Below are 23,991 nucleotides of genomic sequence, written 5' to 3' on the forward strand. Positions count from 1 at the left end.
GGGGTAGATAACATGTCTCTATTTATACATTCATGTGTAAATATAAAATGATGAATGTTAAATACACACATCAATGCCTGTACAATTTGCTAATTGGAAGAAGAATGAAAATAACAACACTCATAGGCTGACAGTATCCCATTTCCAATTCTAGATAGCACTAGTGTATGTTTGGCTTTAAGTAAAGCTCACTCTTGTGATGTAAACAGGGACTCACTCCTCCAAGGAAAAGGCTACTATACTTCAGAGGGTTTTTTTTAAAAAACAACAACAACAACACAACCCATAGACTGTGAAAAGTAAAGCCACTTTGTTGTCACAGTGTCTTTATTTTTGTATTTTTATTTTTTTAAAAGAAATGCACACAGAAACTGTGCAAAATGCTTCAGAGCAGTGTTCTCTTTTACGTTACAAAAAAACCTCCTTTCAATATAAAAAGCATTACAATAGGGAATACAAGTTAAATTAGCTCTAGCTTTTGAAGAAAAGGAACATTTAAAATAGATTTTAATGCTTACTTCACAAGTGACCTGTTTCCAAAGCACTTGCAAACAGTGATAAGAACAGACAATGGAAGGGAAGGGTGGATCTCGGTTCACAAACACAAACAGAACATGGACAGAAATCCAGTGTGAAGCTCTCCTTTGCAAGCTCCATTTAAAAGCATGAAAGCTGTGCAAGAACTCAACTGCTCAGATTAGTTTCAGTGGGACTTATGCAGGAGAATGTCATTGTAGATTGTGTCCCTTCCCTATATATTCTTAGAGACAACAGGTGAATCAGCTCTGTTCTCAGTTTTCATAGCACTGGAAACTAACACCCTGATTGACACTGATAGTCTTTCCATTACTTGGATGTTCTATTGGTCCAAATGGGAATGTAACTTTCCCAAGCTAGCATATTTGGGATTTCAACCTAATAGCACAATCCTAAACTTGGGAAGTCAGGTGCACTTGGAGCTTCCTCTGAGTATGCTTAGCTTTGGGGAATGAGAGTTCTGTTCCACAGTGCAGCCATAATAGAAACTAAAACCAGCACAAGAGGCTATGCTTGTATTCCTGAAGAATTCCCAAATGAACCAGATGCAAAAGTGTTCGCTTTACACCATGGAAGTGCTAATGGAGATAGCTGCACATTTTGTCAAAACACAGTTGTCCATTTTAAAGAAAATCCTAGGGAAAACAATCCTTACCTCTCCCCTCAAATGATTCCTTTCCACTGTAAGGGTGCAATCCTATGGGGATAGTCAGCCACCTCCAATTCGGAGGTGGCTGACTATCCAATGCAGGGCAGATGGAGCACAGAGGGAAACTTCTCCTCTGCGCTCCGGCCGCCCTGCATTTGTGGCTAGACGGCTGATTTCAGCTGTCTGGCTGGGGCACATTGGTGGGGGGAAGGCTCGGCAGTGCATAGGAAGCATCATAATGGCACTTCCGTGGTCTCCTCCCCTTTCTGCTCAGGGAACGTCCCCTTTTCACTTGCTCTGCACTGCTCTTACCAGTGTGGAGCCAGGGACGAACTGCGCTGCCTCTGTGGGGGAGGGGAGTCAGGTTCCCAGAAACCGAAAAATCCTATGGCTGTCTAGACACTGTCTAGCAGCCATAGGATTGTGCCCTAAGTGGGTTCATGCAGCTATCAACTGATGTCTATATTTGCTCCCTCCACTTTGACAGGGATCTCTGAAGCACTAGCTATTTAGTAACAGGAAGCAATAGTTTCAGCAACCATTCCCACAATTCTGAGAAACTATTTACCTCTTTTTCTCCACCAATTGATGGTGCTTGTCTTTGGGATTATTACAAATTACTAAAGAAGCAAAAGGAGAAGGCAGATGGGTGCAAGAAGAGAGTGAAAACCGAAGTTATTGGAGGAAACGAGAGAACCGATAACAAAAACAGTGCCAAAGAGAAAAAATCCACTAGGTAGATGCAAGAACTGAGATTCTGAAAGAGCAAGATAATACTAGGAACCTAAACTGAGGCTGCTGCAGTCCTCCCCTCATCTGCCATGGTTGTCACTATAGGTCATAGCTCACTGGTTGAACACGTGCTTTGCATGCAGAAGATCTCAGGTTCAAACTCTTAAAGCAGCACTAGGCAACTTGGTGCCATCCAGATATTTTAACTACATCTCCTAGAATCCCTGTCCATTGGCCATGCTGACTGGGACTTAGGGAAATTGTAGCCCAAAGTTTCTGGAGGGCACCCAGTTACCTATCCCTGCCTTAAAGGATCTTGGACAGCTGCTGTCAGTCAGAGGGAGACAATACTGGGCTAGATAGGCCTACGGTCTTATTCAGTATAGGGCAGCTTCTTATGTCCTGCCTACATTCTGAGATTTTGCTCCAATAAGGCTCTGGCTCAGTACCTTCCACAAAATGGTATGGTGAGCTCATTCATAAAACACACACAACACAACCCTCTTCCCACACTAGCCTATTAGAGCTGTTCACGCAAACCTGGGTATACACTTGGGATCCACAGCAAATCCCAGCTCTCCGATTGTTGTTGTTGTTCAGTTGTTAAGTCGTGTCCGACGCTTCGTGACCCCATGGACCATAGCACGCCAGGCCTTTCTCCGATACATGTACCTTATTTTCAAACACCTATTTGCCACAGCTACATTTTCAAGTAATGTGGGAAGAGTTCCTTGGCCATAGTAGATTCAGAACGAAATCAGGCATTATCAGCAGGCACATGTAATACCAGTTTTTCCAATTGTGTTGTACATATTCCTTGCTTTATAAACTGTGCAGAACTTAACTAAATGTACACGAAAACCATGCCTGTAATGGGACAGATTGTCAAGGAGCACATTAAGATTTAGCTTAGCATTTGAATTTTTTTTTTTAGCGTTTTCTAATTGCATGCCTCATATCATGTGGGAATCGATGTTTTCTCCACACCACTGTTTCTGGGATAAATACTCCTTCATTTGCTCCCTGTAGACCTCAGCAGTTGCTTTTCCCGAAGTCTCATGGCATGTGATGCCACCATATCCTACGCTCGTCTTTTGGCAGTAGCCTACCACTTCTTCTTGGTGCAGCATATGTCACTTTCTTTTGCCAGTTTGCATCTCTGTTTGTCACTGATTCAGTATTACTTTCACTCTGATTTATGTCCCCATCCGAATTTCTGGCAACAAGCATACCCTGCATACATTGGGACCTCAGTTCGGCCCCTTAGGCCTATTGATTGTGCCTGTTCCCTCAAACTGGCTTTGAGAACCTGAATGGATAACATACAACTGATACTACAACTTGTCATCAGTTTAAAAAGAAAAGGGGGAAAAGGGAGGGAAAAGATTCTGATTAGAGTATATTAGCATTTCCCGTGACTCAAGAAAAAGCTAAGTAAGAATTGCCGATAACAGAAGTGAGGCCACAAGATTCACAAATGAAATTGTGCAAAGGACAACTGCAGAAGCGTCTCACTGCTTTCATTACCATTTGAGGGATTTCTCCACACAGCTGAAAGGCACACTGAAACATGAAGACCACAAGCTAATCAACTGCTACAAAAGGCCAAATGAGGCAACATATTTTGCACATACCACGGTGATGACAAAACATTCAGAAACTTAAAAACAACAGTTCTCCTTAAGAGAGACAGCACCAACAACTATAGATGAGAACACTTTATTCATTTTTTTTAAGGTGAGGGAGTCAGCAGCACAACTGCCTTAGTCTTTCCTCTTCTCACAGAATACTGAACAGAAAACTCGTTGTGACAAAGAAAAGATATGCACAAAACTTCTAATTTTATCATATCCCTCTCTTGGCCTTAGAAAGAATGCCTCTCCCCATATTTTACAACCCACTAGGCTTGACTCCTTCTGTAGGATTCCATGTGAAGGCATTATCCATTCTTAGTAATCCAAGAAAGCTTGCACCTCCTGGATATTTTAAGATGGTTTACTGCCTGTCTTGGCTGATGGCTGGTAAGTCAGTGTCAAAGCAACATTTTCTCTGAGTTGCTTAAAACTGGCCTGACCTGTGTATGTCACAACGCTTTAGCTGAGCAGTTCCTTAGGATGTTGAATACAGATCTTGCATATAATGGGCGGTCTTTCTCTTCCTCACCAATTGACAGGTCACTATTGTGTTAAGAGATGTGAATTCCATGCAACATCCTGCTTCATGGAGACCACCAGAGTTCACGTCCTCCCTGTCTTGCAGGCTCTTAGTGCAACTCATTGCATGTGGCTTCTGAGGAATGACTCCCTGGGAGAAGGCAATGTAGTGCACAGCACCACAAAGTTCCAGCCCCTGAAGTACAATCCTTTTGGTCATTCATATATTACAATCCTTTCCCCCCAACACTTTGTTAACCAAAAAATAAAGTTTATCTTCTCTCTTTCCTTCCTTCAAAGCATGTGATTGAAAAATTCTCAGCTGCTCATGGAATGCTTCCTACTGGATCCCCCGAAAGAGGCACATGGCAAAGATCATAGCAAATAGCTGTGAAGGAGTCAGAAATAAAGACAAAACAGTCAAATGTGGTTGTAACAGAAAGACTTAGCTAGTCTTAACTATGGTTCAGCAAAAAGGATGCTCCTGAATAAGCACAGTGCAAAAAAGGTGAATCAAAGAGCACAAAGACAAATTTGGGACCAAAAGGAGACATTCACCAGAGGAATTCTGTATGAAATCCAACGTAGTTTCTTTACTCTTCTGTTACAAGTTTGTATGCTTTAAGAATACATCATTCTTCTACTTAGGGCCCAAGTGTTCTTTGCTGGATACTTCCGCTTCTGCATTCTTCTACTGACCTGCCTGTGTCTGCCTTAATTAGTGCTGTGAATCTCACCAAATAGTTACAGAATCTTGCTAAAGACTGTATCACCCCTTTCCTTAATCCCTTATGCTGCCTCTCTGTGATGCAGATCTCAGCTTAAAGCTTCTAGTCTTTCTTCCCCTTACATTCCTCTCTTCTCCTTACATTCCAGTTTCTAACTCTCTAACTCTGCTCAGCCCAAAATTATCTATTGCCTCATGTAGTTGCCTTTTTCTTCCACTCCAGCACCTTCCACCCTTTGACTCAAGGAATCTAGCCAGAGCTGAAATGAATTTGCAAAATGAATTTGGCTATATTAATATATAATAATATATAATAATTTGGCTTTAATTAATAATTTAAATTAATATATAATAATTTGGCTATTAATTACTAATTTCAAGGTGGTACCCCTTGCATGTCATTTTCTTTGTTATTTTTAATAAGCTATACTTTGCAGCCCCCTTCATGAGTGAAAATCATGTGTGATTTTCTTCACACATGAAACCTACCCATGGAAAATGCAGCAATGAGATCACACTGTTCTCTCCATCCCCTCTGTCTCATGTAGCATTGTCACACCCTCCAGACATCCACATGTCGGCAGGGACATCTGCATAGGGAAACCCTACACATCTGCCAGAGAGCGTGGTCAGTGCCATTCAGGATGTCAGAAGTCGGGGTAGCAGCACGGCCATGGTAATCCCTTCTCTATGTGTGAAGAATACATGAATGGGGCTAGAATTTTTACAGTATTTGGTAGTTTAAGGGACACTGTTGAACAATATTTGTGGATCAATATTGCAGGATTGCACAAAAACCTAAAAACCTACTGAGTTGACAAATTATTGAACATATGAAATCAAAGCACTTTCTTTTAAAGAATATATTAATTTTGAAAATTGTTCATAATTTCAAATCAAGTAAATTCACTGAATTAATTTCAGATATGCATTCAGAATGAGCAAATATTCCAAGTCTGATAAATCTGTTCCTTATGACATACCTAACACTAGAGGGCAGTGCAGGATAGTTTTTTTGCCAACATGGATGTAAATTTCTTCCACCTTGTAATTTCTGAGGATAATATACAAAAATACAGACAGGAAGGTGTGGTGGGAACCTACACAAAGGCAACTGTGTATCTTATATGGCCATTAGCATACCAATTCCTACTATACCTCAATGGCTAAAACACCAATGGCCAGAGCTCCTGCAAGGTACACGTACGTCTCAAAGGAGTTAAGTATCACAGTGTAGCAGCCCTAGAAGAAGGAAACAAGATTTTATTCAAAGTCAAAGAGTTTTAGAGCTCTTTTTTGATGACCTAGTGAGATATCAAGTGACAGAGCCATATCCACCAAGGCCTTTAGGAAGGAGAGTCCAATAAAAAGGTCACCTTGACAGCATGGTCCTTGGAGACACAGAGTTGAATAGCTAAATAGTAACGAGAGGCAAGTCTGGAAGAAATAGTTCTAGAGAGTCCTTGGCCCTACAGATGGACTAACACACTGTGTTGCCAAAAAGGAGGAGGGTCCAGAGCATTTATTTAAGAACGCAAGAAGAGCTATGCCAGATCAGACCAAAAGTCCATCTAGTCCAGTATACTGTTCACACAGTGGCCAAGCAGTTACCCACAGAAAACCCACAAGTAAGATATGAATGCAACAGCAGCCTCCCGCTTGTGTTCCCCAGCAGCTTACTGCTTCTCATACTGGAGGTAGCATAAAGCCCATCAGGACTATTCCATTGCCTTCTCCACAAATTTTTCTAATACATTTCATTTCCTTTTACAACACAGATCAGGAGATGTAAATTCTTGAGTTCTAGACAAAGTCTAAATCTGGAACAAGTCAAGGTCAACTGGTATGTGTGTTTCTCAAGTACAGTCCTGGAGTGAGACTGCACTGCCTCAGTTTGACATATTTATGGAGCTGAACATCACGTAACTATCCACCTTTGAAAGACGTTTTACATTCCTAAGTTCTCTGTCTAACTTGGTAAGTTCTGACATTTTGAAACATTTTTTTTAAAATGGTGCCCCTTTAAGTCTTGACTCCAGTTTTCATCTAATATTTAATATCAAGTCAAGGTTGGTGAAATACTGAAATGATATCCAGATAATAGTAAATCCTCAAGCCAGTAGCCATTCATTGCTTTAGTTTCTGTGGGTTGCCCAACTGTACCAACCAACCTCCCCCTCAAGAGTCACCAGGTTATCCCCATTTCCCTCCATGACTCTCCATAAATTCTGGCCCCTCACTCCCAAAGGCTCTCTGTTCACACACTCACACAGCCCCCTGGAGTCCTCTACCTGGAACATACAGCCCTCCTTTGCTTCTGCTGTTCTTAAATGGCAGAGCTGGGTGCCAAAGAGGCAGTAGAAAAGAACATTTCCTTCTGTCAGCTACTGGAACAAAAATGCTGCCCAGCCAAGCTGCCTACACTCAGACAGTAGGGAGACTCTGAGTTATCTTTTTTGCCAGTCATGAACAAAAAAGGTTTTTAATTCTGCATGGTGCTCAAGGTGCATTTATGTATGTTTTGCATTTTTAAGAACTGTTATGGATCTGGGGGATCTGCTTGAGTTCATTTCCCATCCAGTTCTACAGACACATTGTGCAGCCTTGAACACGTTACTATTTCTCAGTCTCAGTTCCCCATTTGTAAAATGTGGATAACAGTGAACTACCTGGCAGAATTGCTGTGAAGGCAAACATCATAAAATGTTTCACAATCCAGCACAGTTAATAAAAATAGAGATAGAAAGAGTGACAGGCAGACATGGAAGAACTGGGAAGAGGAAGGGACACATTCTGAATTAATTTAGGCAGGGAAGCTTTTGTCAAATAAAGAACTTCTTAAGATAGCACCTTATGGACCCCGTACCTTTCTCCCTATGAGTAAACTACTTTATAAAGTCCCACTTCTGTGTACCCCTTACCTGCCGGTTTTGATACATGTCATTCCCCTTGAGACAATCATCTTTGTTGATGAATGCTCCATTACGAGACTGGAGCTTTCGCTGGCAACATGCTTCAGGAACTACATCATGCGAATGCAGGTGAAGAAAACGAGGGGCAGTTTCAAAATCTTCTGGACCATTGACCCCACAGCAGCCAAACTAGCATACGTGAAAGGCGATCAAATAGTTAATATTGTTTTCTTTCAGGACAGGAGGCAGCACAGAGCCCTTCAGAAATAACATGAAATCTGAGGAGAATATGCAAGAACTAGCCAGGCAAATGGACTGAATATAGCAGGGTGCACCCTTCTGGAAGCATACAAGACTGCATAATTTGGTATTTACTACAAAACTCCACATCCTTCTAAAATCTGCAGCTTCTGCCTTTTAAACAAAGAAAGCATGTTTCTAGCCCTTATGGCCATGCTGGCAAGTGAGTGTAATACATGGTGAAATTCTCAACTATAAAAGAGGGCTCAGGAGAGTGCCCAGCGCTTAGGGCACTAAGCTTTAATGGCCTTCATAGCTTCTTGCTCTTCCACGTGATGAGGAAACACAGCATAGTTGTGCAAATATATATAAATGTGTTTAATTTGCATAATTTATACTGGTTGCACAGCTTTTCTTGGTGCAGAACAAGGGTTGCCTTGACAAAAAATATACACAGCCCTGAAATTCTATCACTTTTATTAAGATGGAACAATTTCAAGGATGTGTGAGACAGAAAGAGAAGAAAAACTAAAACACCAGCTTTAAAACATGAGAGCTTCCCCCATTGTCTTCATTAGTCTTTTTAATAATGTCCAATGTGCTTTGATGAAAAGAATAAGGCCCTTGTTCCCTGACTGTTATATAGCTTTTCCTGTAGCTGATGCACCATAGGCATGGCCTGCCATAATGTGCAGAAGGACTCACCCACATAGTCAAATAATGATCTTATTGTAGTACTATTCATCTCAACAATATTCAAATACTTTAAAATGAAATTATTTTCCAAACTGCTGGAGAAATATTAAGGCAAGCCCTCTGTCTTGATAATAATATAATGCTAAAAGGAAAGCCATTGTCACATCAGCTGTCAACCTCAGAATGATTAGAAAAAGCATTTCACATGAAATTACTATGAAAACCTTCACCCTGATCCTGCTGGGGCATAGAATCAGGCTTCTGTGTGCATGTCCCTAGCTGGATGGGGCGTCGCACACATATACAAGTGTTGATGCTTGATTCCCCAATCCATGTGGCTGCTACGATACAAAAGCTGGAACCACTGATTCTACTGAAAAGTTGAATCCAGCCAACACTTTCCCACCAAACAGCTGATCAGGGAGATTCTAGCATCATTTAGTAAGCTGGACATGCGCAATCCTAACTACTGCTGTACATGTGCTCAGTTGGATAGGGGGTGTTACCCTGTGACGATTGTACCAAGCTGCAAATACTGCATCTAAGTCTAGGCCGCTGTCCTTTAAGACTTCACCTTAAAGGTTACTAGCAATAATTCACTACAGTTCAGTGACAATCTATCAATAAGTAAGTAGAGCCTACCTTTGGCATAGGAGCCCTGGAGCTCCTATGCCAAAACCCCCAAACACCCTTCTGTATGAACCACTGGCTCTCTGGTGACTTCACTTTACCCATCAACAAATACAGAGGATGAGGATACTGAAGCATGGAAAAGATATGAAGGCAATTCATCCTCTATCCCAGTCGGAGACTCGAGAATATTATCAAGTTCCTGCTGCTGATTTTGGGTACTTGCCTACACACCAACTCAGTTCAAAAGGGGCTACTTTTGAAAAGCCAGCAGCAAACAATATATTTTGGGCTCTGCTAGACTGCTATGGCTGCAATCATATATCTTAGAGATAGAAGGTTTTATGGTAGTTAACTTTATACTGTCTTTTCCCAGTAATAAAGTGTCCTGTAATGACGGGCGGATACTAAACAGATACTAAACAGTTTTCAGCTGTGATTTTTACTCCCAACTCTGATGCACTACAAAATCTTGCTAGGTCAATGATTTATTATTATTATTATTATTATTATTATTATTATTATTATTATTAAGAGGGCAATCCTATCTGTAGAGTCAGAACATCTGACATACTCTGCTAGGCAATTCACAAAAGGATGCACTAGGCAAGCTACTACTCACTGTGATCATGACTGAGTTCCAGGTGGACGAAAAGACATCAGATTCATTGTTCCCTTGATAGTGTTTTTTCAGCTCCTTGGTGAAGAACTCTCTGGTCAACTGCAACACAGAGAATGAAACAAAACGAGAACTGATCTATGCCAGGACTTCAAAGTGCAGAAAGTAGCAAGCAGTATTTATATACAGCCAACACTATTAGCACTTGATAAATTAACCTTACAAGGTAGTCTAAGATTTGTGAGTCAGGTTGTTGTTCAGTCGTTCAGTTGTGTCTGACTCTTCGTGACCCCATGGACCATAGCACGCCAGGCCTTCCTGTCCTGCACTCTCTCCCGGAGCGTGCTCAAGTTCATATTCATTGCAGTGAGTCAGGTACTCACTGATAAATTAAAGTGATGTAGGATATGTATTTCTTTGATTGTTGAACTAGGAAAGAAAAGGACGTGACATGATGGGGCTTCACATCTTCACTAAAGCAGCTTTTGAGGGAAAGGGCCCTAGCTCAGTGGTAGAGTAACTTTGCATACAAAGATTCTTAGGTTCAATCCGTACCATCTCCAAGTAGGGCTGGGAAAAGCCCCTGTCTGAATCCTGGACAGCAGCTGCTAGTCAGTATAGACAATAATAAACTAGATGGACCAATGATCTGACTTGGCAAGGCAACTTCACTATATTTCAGGAGACTTTCAACACCTTGCTGGATTAGGCTGTAGGAACTGCCCTTTTATTTAAGGAGCTCAGCTACTCCTCTCTTGTTTAACCTTTGGATGCATTTTCATAAATAACTATCCAAAACAAGGTATTTCTAGATCTTGATGTCTATGGCAACCTCTCCCTTTGACTCTTTTACTCCTTGAATGAAGTCATGAATTTTGACTGTGATCCTAAATGTGTGCTAATAAAAAAATTAAGGATGCATCTAGTGAAGTGTGCTTTTCTGTATGTTTTTAGTTTCCCTTGGAGAGAACCAGATTCTAAAGGAGTTAACATTCCCATACATTTCCCCCAGAAATCTCACTTTCTGTGCTTAGTTTCAATAGGTATTGGCATTTAAAGTTCAATTGGTCCAACTCCAATTGACTAAAAAGTGCTTTTTGTTCAGATCAAGGATCAGTAGGGAAGACATGCGGTTGTATCCAACTGTGTACATCTGCCAGAGGAACAGAGATCCCCTTCCCCCTGCAGCCCTCCAAAGTAGATTTGGGGAGGGAGTATGAAGCTGCAGGGGAGAGGACAGGAAGGGGAATCCTGTAGCGTGAGCAGACTTTGTTGGATGTGATCCACGGAATAGAGGTGCACAACCTTTTTGGCACTGAGGGCTGTATTGGGTGGCATCCAGGGGCCACACAAGTACACCCACATACAAGTCTGGGGAATCCCTTGCTACCACTAGCAAGGGAATCTTTGGGGTTTCTCTTGCTAGTGCTAGCAAGAAAAACCCAGGCAGTGCCTGGCAACAATGGCAAATGCAGGATGGTCTGACGGGCTGCCAGAAATGGCTTGGCGAGCCACAGTTTTTGCACTCCTACCATAGAACTACAGTTACAGAGTTCTACAGTGAAATATTTGGGCTTGACCTTCTCTCTACATTGTTTAAAATAAGAGCAAAACCAACCAAATAAAAAAATATCCATGTGGCCATTAAAACCTGACTACCATATAATTTCACTGAAAATTTTAAGGTCAGTGATCATACTTCTCCAATGCATACATGCAATGCTGACATCTAAAAGATATTGTTAATTGCATCTTCAATATCTATGGGCAACGACAATCACTTTGAAAAAATGGAACTTGCTGAAATTTCCATACTTTAAGTACAAATTGTATGCTAATTCAGGATTTATCCATATTTTTCTAATTAAATAAAAGTATTTCAAAATGAATTATAAAAGAAAGGCCTGGGAAGGATATTGGGAAGGATATATCTCTGCCAAACTGCCAGAATGGTCATGTCTGAGTCCCCGTTCCCCCCCTCACATTAGATCAGGCCATTTTTCCATTAAAGCCCAAGAATATACAGAGCTGAAGCCAAATCAAACCAAGGGAGTTTGCCCATAACTAGATCCCTGTAAGGGCACCCCCTGTGGCCCCTGCCAGAACGATTCTTCCAAATCCCTTTTACTCACATCAGATGTCTAACAGAACACACACTCCCACAAGCTTGGTGAAAAACACAGCATATTTTTGTTAGCGTGCATATAACCAAATAGTGATCAATAGAATGTACACCAACAGTAAGGGTTAACAAGCTCTCAGTAATTCAGTGTGTGTCATCAACACACTGGGGGTCAATTGACTTTTTATATTGTTTTCCCTGGAACATTATTACTAGAATTAATGGAACTTCCACAGACCTCACAGGATTTGTGAAGGATTTATTAAAGCTACACCTTAAACAACTGCAATATGAAGAGGCCATGTTACCTTTATATGGAAATGCTTATTAGTCAGACCGGACAGGGATGCTCCCTGGGGAAATAAGCCAGCACCAACAGGGAGCTCCGGGTTAGGAGGTGTCCCCACATATGCTCAAGCATTGTGTTTCCCTTCCCTTCTTTTGCATAATTTACCCGCCTGGGCTTCCATCCTGTGGAGACAGCCGCCCAGACTTTTTATTGATGCTTGTCTGTTTCCTAAGTGCAGACTTTGAAACTAATATTACAGTTGGTAATAGTCCCAATTGGCTTCCTTTGACCAGCTCTGGAACAAAAGAGTCATTTGAATATAAAGTGAAAACTTTATTTTGACAGGCATGATCCCAAAGGAAATGTTTGAGGGTTGTGTTTGTGATTTTTATGGGATTTGACCTAAAACAAAGCCCAGTGCTGGGACTGTGCTTATTTGCCAGAAAAATAACCCATTCCCTTTCACTAGTATGTATAATGTTTTACTTTGTTCCAAGTATCTGGACAAAGAGAGGAGAGTTAAACAATTTAGGCACACAACTCATTTTTAGCTTTAAAGGAATTCAGTAAAATAAAGCAGCCTGAAATCAGTACTGCTGATCAAGAACTGCTTTTCTCCTTATTAGAGGCTGATTTTAGGCTAAGAAAGTTTCTAAGGTACTTCAATCCACCACCATTAATGATTCTGTTGAAGACCTGGTAAATCTCTCGGATAGTGATATGACCTGGGAGGTTGACACAATTATTCCCAAGGATCCCTTCCATGCCGGTAGAGTCAGAGCTCCTTTGTTTTCCAGGGAGCTCAGGGCAATGAAGTGTCAGGGATGATGAGTAGAGTGACGATACAGGAAGACTTGGCACAAGAAAATAACTTTTTTGTGGCTCGGTGCAATGTTCTATCCTCTAAACTTCTAGATGGTAGATATAATAACATTCCAGTTAACAACAGACATTGCCCTTGCAACAATGGAGAGGTGGCGTCTGTTCTGTACATCTTCTTTAATTGCAGTTCTTATCAAGGGGCTAGAGGAACTTTGATTTACCTGGTTACACAATCCCTTCCTGGACGAACCTCAGAGTCCTTGTTGATGATTTTACTTGAGGGTTCAAGCATCTCAATTACAGAGTAAGTGGCTAAATTTTTAAATGTACCTATCTGGATCAGACCCTCTATGATTGTTTCACCACCCTGCTCTTAAATTTCTATGTACTTTATTTTTCAATATGTATTTTATACTTTTACTCTGCATGTCTGTGGTTGGTAGACAGTAATTAATAAACTACTACTACCTTGAATCTGGCCAAACACAGGCTAAACTCCCTATTAAAACTATCCTGTGGTGATGACGGCAGCAAAGAAAATCATACTTTCCCACCACCACTGCATCTGCAGACATGCAGTGGAGCTGTTTCAAGTAGCAAAAGGAATGTTACATCAAAGACCAGAGAGAACTGAGGATGTCTTAGCACTGTGACAACTTTGTCGGACACTTTGCAGATAAAATCGCTTACATTCACTCCCAATTAGACTTTCGGCACCTGCTTGTCTGGTTGTGATGGATACGTTTCAGTTTGTGCAGCCTGATGATGTAGACAAGATCCTTGGTAGTGTGAAGGATCCTTACCACATCCTTGTCTATACTGGCTGATTAAAGCAGTCAGAGGAAGCCTGGTCAAGTGGGTAAGGAATGCAGGAAATGACTCCTTAGAGGAAGGCCTAGTTCCAGCCAGGCTTATGATGCTGTTGTGAGATATCTGTTGAAAAAGCCTCTATGGACCCCAGCATGTGGGATAACAACTGACCAAACTCAAATCTGCCATTTTGGGGCAAAGGTTTTGAGTGTGTAGTGGCATCTCAGCTCTAGGGCTTTTGAGATGAAATGGATTATCCAGACTGATTTCAATGTTTACCGTCTCCCAAGAACTAGGGGAGCACCCCACTTTAATACAGTGCTTTTCCTTATGAGATATTCTGGTGATTTACTAAAATATGGCAGTTCTTAGCTTCTTCATGCAAAGCAGCCTCACATATGACATGACAGTAGACACTTTTGTAGTGAGATATCACTGGTGACATAACCACATCTCACATGACCCTTACTACTGGACTTACAAATATTTTCCATCACCCAACATCACAACTTGTTGGAAAGAAATTCAGCAATCACAGATCTTCAGCCTCACCATCCATTTCATTTTAGTCAGACTCAAGATCTAAACATTTAATATTGGTTTCCTTTCTCACTTTGTAAACTTCTTCATGTCTCGTGTTGTTTTATACAGCTTCAACTAGCCTTGTCCAATGGAGGCCAGTGGCTCCGATGTCAGTCAGAACCAGTCAAAATTCTAAAGGAGCTATCCGAGATGTGGAACACCTTGGATACCTTCTTTAGAGTTCTGGCTGGTTCTGATGGAAACTCGGAGCAGATTCACCACCCCAGTGACACTGGAGCCACTAGCTTCCACTGGCCTCGTCTGTTGCTGACTCACCACTCTGCAATTTGCTCCACTGCTACGTCTCTCTGTTTTGCTTTGTCCAGCCATATTTAGGGGAACGATCTTCTCTCTAGCTTCAGTCATTTGAAACAGACTCCTTGCATGTCTGCTTCACTGACTATTGATCTCACTTTAAATTTCAGCAGAGAACATCTTCCTTGTTGTTAGTTCTTAATTCCTTCTCTTTCCTCTGCTATTAATTATTCAACTCTAACTATATTATTTAACCCCATATAGTGATGTGAGAGCTTTGGATTCAATATGTTGTACAAGATAAAGCTGAGCTGAAGCATAAGGCAAGCAGTAAAGTGTCTATCAATTACTTCTGTCTCAGAGGGAGACAGACTATGTAGAGTAGAGCATTAACCATAATACCACCTCGCAAGCCAAGAAACTATTCAGGAAATGTGAGAAGAATGTATCTACATAGAACAGTGCAATATTCAAAGAAATCATTTGCCACTTATCAGAATATTTTAATATCCATTAACTCCGATCTATTACGTGAGGTCACAACTAATTAACTTCACCTTTCTAGTTCCATCATCACCATATTTTGGTCTGGTTGCCTCAATGATAGCAGATAAAAACATATATTATTGCTTCTCAACCACTTTAAATATTTATCTCAGGGCATATTCACCCTGAGAATATTAATTTTATTAATTTAGGAAAAAGATGTATTTGACATCAATCCAAGGATATGATTTACGAGAGAGAGAGAGAGAGAGAGAGAGAACACTGAAGTACTAATTAAGGATGACCACTCCCTAAACCAGGGCCCCCAAGTCAGTGGGCACATTTGTAATTTTGAGAGTGTGTCATGAGTGCTCTCACAAAATGGTTGCCATGGGGGAGCTTGCCCATTCATAAAATGGTTGCCATGGTGGGCATGGGCAGTCACAAAACACTCATTTCCCAGAAGACAAACTGGTTAACTTGACTAAGAACTTCACTACAAGGAAGATGTGGTGTCTGAGCTCCAAAAGACAAATCACTGTTTTGAAACCAAATAAAGATGGTGCTGGAGGGCAGCACTTTGCTTCGCAGCATGCCAGCACCCCAGTTAATTTTTTTAAAAAATATTTAAAATAAAATAAAAAATCAGGAGGGGCAGGGAACCTGGCAGGTTTCCAGACACCAACTTGGAGACCCCAGCCCTAAACAATTTCACCTCAACTTTCATTAAACATTGAGCCCTTCATCATTCCAGATCTCTGTAAGTACACATTATGAAGCAACTCTACAATACAGCCATGGTATAGTTTACATAGCTCATCTTTATGAGCTGAAAATGTTTAAAAGGGGGGGAATAAAGGTTAGGAAAAGCCTACAATTACCCAGAAGCACTGTGCTTTGTACTGAAATACACTTCAGTCTTCAGTTTATCCCTATATTATGACAAAAAACTGAGAAGCTGCCAATATCAGTAACTGAGCATTGTAAACAAACATCAGGCTGGTATTTATTTTATGCTATGTTTTTTTTTTAATTATCAGGGTGGTGTTTAAAGAGAGTTGAAACATCCTGGTTGGTAGGCATCACTGGCTTTGGTCTAGCCAACAAACCCATTACAAATGAACAGAAAATCAAAAAGTAATTACATGTAACTACTAAGACCTGAATTTTGCTTAAAGGGCATCCAGAGAGGATCTTACAAGTCAGATTAACATATTCCCAATGCTGCCTCTCTGTTGACTGATAATAGAATACAACAATCCTTCAATGATGATGTGAAATCATGAACTGTGGGTTGTTTTTAAATATGTATTAATGAATATGACTGGAACTGCAACAAAATGTTGCAGCATATTTTCACTTCCTAAAAGAAACATTCCTGTTCAGGGTTCCAGCCAGCCAACCATGTCCTCATCCAGGATACTCCATTTCATTCCCCCTCCCAATTTTCCATAATTCTTTTCCAACTGACACTCAACACTGCATGGCTACTGAGCATGCCCAGTCCTCTTCTGGCTGCTTTTTGTAGGCTTGTTTTTGCCCCCTTATATTTTAATGGGGGGGTGTACTTCTGTAAACCTTGCGGTTTCTCTGAGCATGCCGATATCAACCTCCTGTTTCTCAAGTTGTTCTGTTTCGGTTACAATCTTGAATTTCTATATATCCTGATTGTAAGTTTGTTTTTTTGGTTGGGAAATAATTTAGAATCTTCCACCTGGACTGGCAAAAGTAATAGCCCTGCACTCAGTGGTGAAAACTCCTTTTAGATTTATTTGGGGATGGGGGTGGACAGAAATGGTTGATTAATGAGTTTGTGAGGGTTAGAAGGGAGATTAAGAGCAAAGAAAAAGACGTCCAGGGTTATAGATGATAAAGAGGATTTAATGTTAACGAAAACCATCAGAACAATAGTAATGGTTGCAGTTAGGATTATAGAAACAGTTGCTGTGACAAAACTAGTCTAGACATTTGAATAGTGTAGACAGAGAAATATATGTATTTTAACTAACTGTTTCATTTCCAAGACTCATGCTGTGCTAAGATAGATTCCAGTAGCAATATGTGTTTGGATTTATTTTAGTTTTGTTTTTCTTGAAGATAAAGAGTTTATTTTAAAAGAAATCCTGGTAGAGTATCTTCTGATCTCTCATGCACAGTGCTCACCCATGAGAAGCATAACATAAAATGATTAGTTCTTTTCAACAGGATTTTATTAGGATACTGGGTGAATATGGCACTGCAAACCTAGAGGTGCAGTTCAAGAAAAGAACAAAACAAATGAAGAGGTTGCTGGTACGGTAGAGGTCGGTGAAGTACCTTACCGGGATCAGCTACTTGGGCAAGGTAGGCAGTGTTTGAGTGAAGTGCGGCTGCTCATTTCACCACTTGATCAAAATCCCAGAGGAAAAGTTGGCACGTTTTGTTTGGGAAAGGTGCATTGACAAAGGAAAATCCTAAGCCAACACTACACTTTGAGTTGTGCAAACTGTGCAGCAACTCCTGGCTGTTGTATTGTCTGCTCATAACATTAAAGTGCATGTATGGATAGAAGAGGATGTCTTCTGAGGCCATTGCTAGTGCCTTAGGTTCAGTACGGGTATATTTGTTTGGAAGTTTCCTTTCTACATAGTGTGATATTGGCTTGGATCCAGATTGAGGCATGTGTAACTGGATTGGTGGAAACAGACTTCCTCCTTCCCTCTTCCTGACAGTAGGCCCTTCAGTCCCCTGAAAATGCTAGATGGGAGCTGGAGGACCCTGATAAATGGGGTGAGCTGTGGTGGTGGTGAGGAGGAGATCCCTGAAAATAAGGCGGAGGCACCTTCCATGAGTGGAGCCCTTCTCTCCACAGAAGGTAACCCACTGTCTTAAAGTTCTTCTACCTAGTTCAACAGTTAATGCCAATCCACAAGCCTGGAAAAAGTCTAGAAGAAATCACCAACCCTAAAGTTGGTGGGTGGTTTAAGGCAGGTGCTGTTTAATTTGTTCTAGACAGGGTTGCATTCAGGATTGTACACTGGGAGTGCTTAATGAGCCTATCTCTCACTAAAGACCAGGTAACTTCAGTGGCAATCAGCTGGGGCTGATGTGTCAACTGCTGTCCCTCTTTGACAGAGATAACCAAGAGATATCCAAGCCCTGGTAATCTCAAGACTGGACTACTGTAATGTGTTGTACATGGGCCTGCCTCTGAAGACTGGGAACTGCAGGTAGGAAAAAATGCAGCTACTAAGGTATCAACTGGGACTGATCCCTGGAAACACATCTTGCTGGTGCTTAGAACTCCACTCTCTTCCAGTTCAATTCTGAGCCCGATTCAAAATTCTGGTGCTTCTCTTTAAACCCTACAGCTACACAGCTTGGGACCCAGGTATCTGAAGAAAGGTCTGCTTCCATATCAACCTGCCCATGTGTAATAATACTCTTCAGGCGCCCTTCTCCAAGTTCCCTCACCAACTGAAGGCAGGCGGATGGTGACTGGGAAGCCTTCTCTGTTGTCATACTCCATGTATATAATTCTCTTCCCAGAAAAGCTCACCTGGTACTCAGTTTAAAGTACTTCTGCCAATTGAAGACCTTTTTATTTTCCCTGGGGTTTACCACCTAAGGATTTTTATCATTTGGTTATTTTATTGTTTCTTTAACTCTGCTGAACCAGCTTTTGTTTTATTGTATTTTTATTATTGTGTTTTTTTATTCTAAACTGCTGTAACAATTTTATACTGAAGGGCAGTATAGAAATTAGACAGACAGACAGACTTTAAGCTGACATCACAACCTGAATAGCATGGTCAACACATGCCTTACTTCTCCTGATAGTACCTTTATCTACACTACAGACTGGGATCGCTAGAACACAAGAGGTTTCTTGGGACAGCAATATGTTTAGGGAAGGCAGTGAAGCACTGTGTGATCTGAGAGGTGCATTTCACAGTCCCTTGCAATGCTGCACTGGATGCTTCCTGAGCAAAGGTGGGGGGCACTGAAGTGCAGGATGAAACTGGCAAGGATATTTACAACAGGACTACATAGCAGAAAAGCGGACTTGTGAAAGACCACTGATTAAAAAGTAAGTTAAAAAATTACGACACTATTTGCACAAATTTAAAGACCCCCCAAACCACGATCCCATTTGTGCAAATTTAACCCCCCCAAATATTTTAAAACACCACAATCCCATTTGCACAAATCATAGGACTCCCCCAAAATGTGTCCATTTAATGTGTGCAAAAAAAATATGAATGTTTCCGGAAGTGGGGAAAAATCTGCTATAGTCTGCTCCAGCTTATCGGAATGGAAACACTGCAAGATCCTGTCGGGCTTAAATGGAATTCCAAGCATTGTCAACACATGTAGAAGGCTTTGTGGGTGCAAGGACAGCAAGAGTGTTGGGTAGAGATGTGAAGGCCCAGAAAAAAACTGAAAACATTAGGGAAAATACATTATTTTCCATTTTTTAGGAGTGTTTCGGGGTCTTTGGGGGGGGGGTTGAAAAAAAAAAGGAAAAATGGAACAGCTTTGGATTATGATCTGAAGTATACTTTACTGATAGACATTTATGCTAAGTTCCCAACATATGAGTAGAGTCACCGTCGTGCATTCTTGACAGCTTTGGTTATGTTCTGTACAGTCCTGTGTTTCTGATGCTGGAGCAGTCATGTAATGTTCTAATCTATTCAGACAATAATTACAAATTTACCGAGTTTACTTTTAAAAGGCTGAAAATATAATGATAATTTTATGAGCAAACTAAGTTATACATAAAATAACTTTAGGAACAGAAAGGGTGCTTTATATTCCTAAAGCAGCCCTCCCCAGCCTGGTGCCCTCTGGATGTTTTGGACTACAGTGCCCAGCATTCCTGACCATTGGCCATGCAGCCTGAGGCTGATGGGAGCTGAAATCCAAAATATCTGCAGGGCCCCAGGTTGGAGGAGGCTCTCTTAAAGCAACAAAGTGACTTTAGATCTGTAAAGAGTGCTTAAAAAAATAAGTATTGCTTATTTTTCCATTTTTCCCAACATTTCCTTTTCTTCCACCCTGCCCACCCCCAGAAAAAATATTTTTTTTCCCGATGACCTCAACATCACCAGAAATTTTACATCTCTAGTGTTGGGTGCAGTAAATGAATGTAGTAAATGAATCTGATCAGGCCCCGCACCAGCAATTTGCACTAAAACAAATGGTACCTTTGTTGGTAATGCAAATTGCAGGAGCTAGGATCCCAATCCAGATCACACATCCCTGCACTGGGACATTTAAAAACAAAACAAAACCCTGCACTTAAGGGAAGAGCTACATGCCTAACATCAAGTGTCGTTTGATGCTTACTCTATTCTTTTGATTTTCCTTTCTAATCACTGCAACATGCTCAGCAGTGCTATGCAAGAGGTGCCAGTGCTGTCACAGGAAAATATCTCTCCCTTGTATGTAGACATAAAGACAGATAAAATCCTGGATTGGTAGTACCCAAATGTATAATACAGTACATTGTGTATGTGTGTGGTTTTACCCTGCTTTGTGTGAGGTCTTCTACTTCTGCTCTCATGAAAGATTTCAGTTCAGAAAACAAGAGCTGTATTGACCTGACCACAACAAACCCCCAGGACATGGTCACTATTTATAGAGGAATAGCTGTTGCCACCAAGACACAATTATGCTCTCTCCCTGCCTCCACTATTTGGAATGGGCATCTAAACTGTATACAAAGCATCGTTATTTTCCTTCTGTTCAGTTGTGTGGACAACAAGCTGAAAAAGGAAACATTCTTCCCTTCTAACCTTTAGACAGATATGGCTGTTTTATCCTTGATTTTCTAAACCATTCTTCTTTCTTTAAGGTCTTTTTTTTAAATGAGAAAAATATAGCCTCTTTGGAATAAATTAAACCCATGTTACATTCTTGTTAAGTCTGTTGCAAGGTCATTCTATATTTGTTCCCTTATTAATGCCTTCTACATAAAAAAAAACAAAAAAAAACACATTAGAATTAGGGCTGTCAAACCATTAAAGGGCCTTCTTAAGTTGATTGTTCTACTTTTACCAGACTAATTAACAAAATAACCAGTTGAAATATTACAATATTTCAATACAGGTGATGTTTTGAAGACCTATAAAGGGGGTGTTTCTTTCTCTAAGTCACAAAGATAGATCACATATTGTTTAAGAAAACAAACACATGGAAATAAAGGATTTGTGCTGTTTGTTCTATCTGTCCCAAACATGTACCATGTAAGATTGCTGCAGTTAAAACCAGATTAAATACCTTTTTTAATTTCAATTTGGATAAAAATGATTAATAAATAAATTGGCATCAAGCAATTAACTGATCACAGATTTAAGACCTGCTTTTAAGCTGTAACCACTACATTGCTTCATCATGCCACTGACAGATGACATCAGAACAATTTCAGTTGAAAGCACCATATCTATAATTAACGTGTGTATTCCAGCAGCTTCGTAACACCTGGACTTCTCTAAAAACCGGTCCTTCATGGTTAGAGCAGCGTTCCCCAACCTGGCACCCTCCAGATGTTTGGACTATAATTCCCATAATAATCTGCCATGTTGGCTGGGAATAATGGGAGTTGTAGTCCAAACCATCTGGAGGGTGCCACATCAGGGAAGGTTGGGTTATTTATTTATTTAATTTCTATACTGCCCAATTGCCAAAGCTGTTAGAGTGGGTTAGAGTGACCTGTGTGCTTAGTCCCTCTGGTTTGTGCTAACCCAAGTCCTGATTTTTGGTGTTCCACTGATATTGACCCTGCACTATCCACTGGCCATTTCCCCTGCCAACAGATCCACAGAGCTCAGGGTTACACTGTTGAGGGACACTGCAATGGACTCCTTATGCATGGGATCAGGCTATATGATTTCAGAGTGATTTCACTGTAACCATCATAAAATTAGTGAAATTCTATTTTACAATATATAAGATGGGTTTTTTTTAAAAAAATATAGCTAAACTATATATGATTAGATGTATACACCTATAGAGTTCAGAATATTAAAATGTATGTATCTGGATGCAAAGCCTGATTCTGAGAAGCCCTCAAGCTATAATTAAATGGTGAAATGCTTAAATGGTCTGATCACATGCTATCTCATCATTATTTGATAGAAGAGTCATAGCATTTCAGGGAAGAAAAACAGAGAGATGTGTTCACAACAGCTTGTCTCATCACCTAAGCCTTTGCATGTGTCACAAATTATGCGTGTGTGTGTGTGTGTGATAGACAGACAGAGAGCGCACACCAAGTATAGGACAAATGAATACAAAACAAAGTGAACAAATACAATTGAATTACTCAAAGAAAATGAGTGTCCCTAGTATTCTTTTCGCCATTGCTCCCAGTCCCTTCTTCCCCACCCCTGCCCCCCGATTCTCTCAGCCACTTCTCTTTTTTAAAAAATCTCTAAAAATCTTTATTTGGGCAACACAGAGAGAACTGTGAGTAAATTTGTACAATTCTGAAAACTATACGAGAGGAAACCACAGGTGTAAAGAACTGTACTACTGCCTATTCCTATTTCATAAGTAAAACCACTGTGGACTGAATTTCTGCAACTTTGCAAAGCATAATCAGGAAAACAGAAAAGAAAATCATCAACCAATCAGTTTGTTTTTTTTAAAGGGGACAAGTCAAGTATGACAGTCCAAACATGAAATTACAGCCTTTTTGTCCAAAGAAGGTTTGCCCCATCTGAGCTCAGTAGTGCTGTGCTGAAAATTTTCCGCACATTTTTTCAACCATTCTCATTCAATTTGACAGAAAATAATTTGCTTTCAAAAATAAATTCAAAGGAGGAGAAATTTCAGAGAAATACTCATGGGTTGGGCTTGGGGTTCTTGTGCTTATCTTACTTATGAGGTGGCTGAGGAATGTGTATGAGCGTCCTGTCTTTCATTGTACAGTCATCTCTCTGGCAGCCTGTAGCCTCCTTGGCTTCCCGCACTTCATTTAAAGCCATCATGAGGAAGACACAATGAGGCAATTTCTCCCACGGGGCTTTTTCAGTTCAGGAAGTGCAGGTGGCCTTGGAGGCTGCAGAGCAATGGAAAGATGTGTAATACAGAAAGAAAACACACTCGGCCACCTCACAGTGATTAGGTAAGCTCAAAAATACCACCAAAAGTAATTCCAAATTCTGCTTCAGAAAAGTAGAAGCCTCAACACAGTTGATGCTGTTGCCACCTACAGAAGCAGTCCAATAAGCTAAAAGGAAAGGAAAGGTTCCTCCTGTGCAAGCACCGGGTCATTACTGACCCCTAGAGGGACGCTGCTTGCGCTGGCGTTTTCATGGCAGGGTGGTTTGCCATTGCCTTCCCCAGTCGTGACTCCCTTTCCCCCAGCAAGCTGGGTACTCATTTTACTGACCTCAGAAGGATGGAAGGCTGAGTCGACCTGAGCCGGCTACCCGAGACCCAGCATCCACTGGGATCGAACTCAGGTTGTGGGGAGAGTTTCGGTTGCAATACTGCTGCCTACCACTCTGCGCCACACGAGGCTCTAATAAACTAAAAACCCTGAGGAAAAAAGAACCTTGCTACAACTCCTGCCAATAGTCAGCCCTATCTGTGAGAAACTATTGGAGAATTTCTCATCCCATAAGAGAAATTTGGTGAAATTGTCCCCCCCACCCCAATTTCTCTGCCCACGAATAGGCTGGAGAATTTTGAGAGGCCATTTGCGCACAGTTCTAAAATTAACACTCTGTTTTCACTAAA

General features: G+C 40.9%; 1 protein-coding gene across 14 annotated transcripts in view; it reads right to left on the reverse strand.

The window, feature by feature from the left end:
* Positions 1–293: 293 nt before the first annotated feature.
* TSPAN18 (tetraspanin 18) overlaps positions 294–23,991 on the reverse strand; it is a 414,388-nt gene continuing 390,690 nt past the window's right edge. For all 14 annotated transcript variants that reach the window (XM_084850711.1, XM_084850739.1, XM_084850778.1 and 11 more), the window contains 4 exons: positions 9,899–9,997; positions 7,720–7,899; positions 5,957–6,040; positions 294–4,459 (listed from right to left, as the gene is read on the reverse strand). In XM_084850711.1, coding sequence (XP_084706837.1) covers positions 4,412–4,459; positions 5,957–6,040; positions 7,720–7,899; positions 9,899–9,997 — 411 coding nt within the window. In that variant the 3' untranslated portion in view covers positions 294–4,411. The remainder of the gene's footprint in view (positions 4,460–5,956; positions 6,041–7,719; positions 7,900–9,898; positions 9,998–23,991) is intronic.

The sequence above is a fragment of the Heloderma suspectum genome, chromosome 1, assembly GCF_057233095.1.
Source record: "Heloderma suspectum isolate Gila_16-S chromosome 1, 16-S_ref, whole genome shotgun sequence".
Classification (NCBI taxonomy): Eukaryota; Metazoa; Chordata; class Lepidosauria; order Squamata; family Helodermatidae; genus Heloderma; species Heloderma suspectum.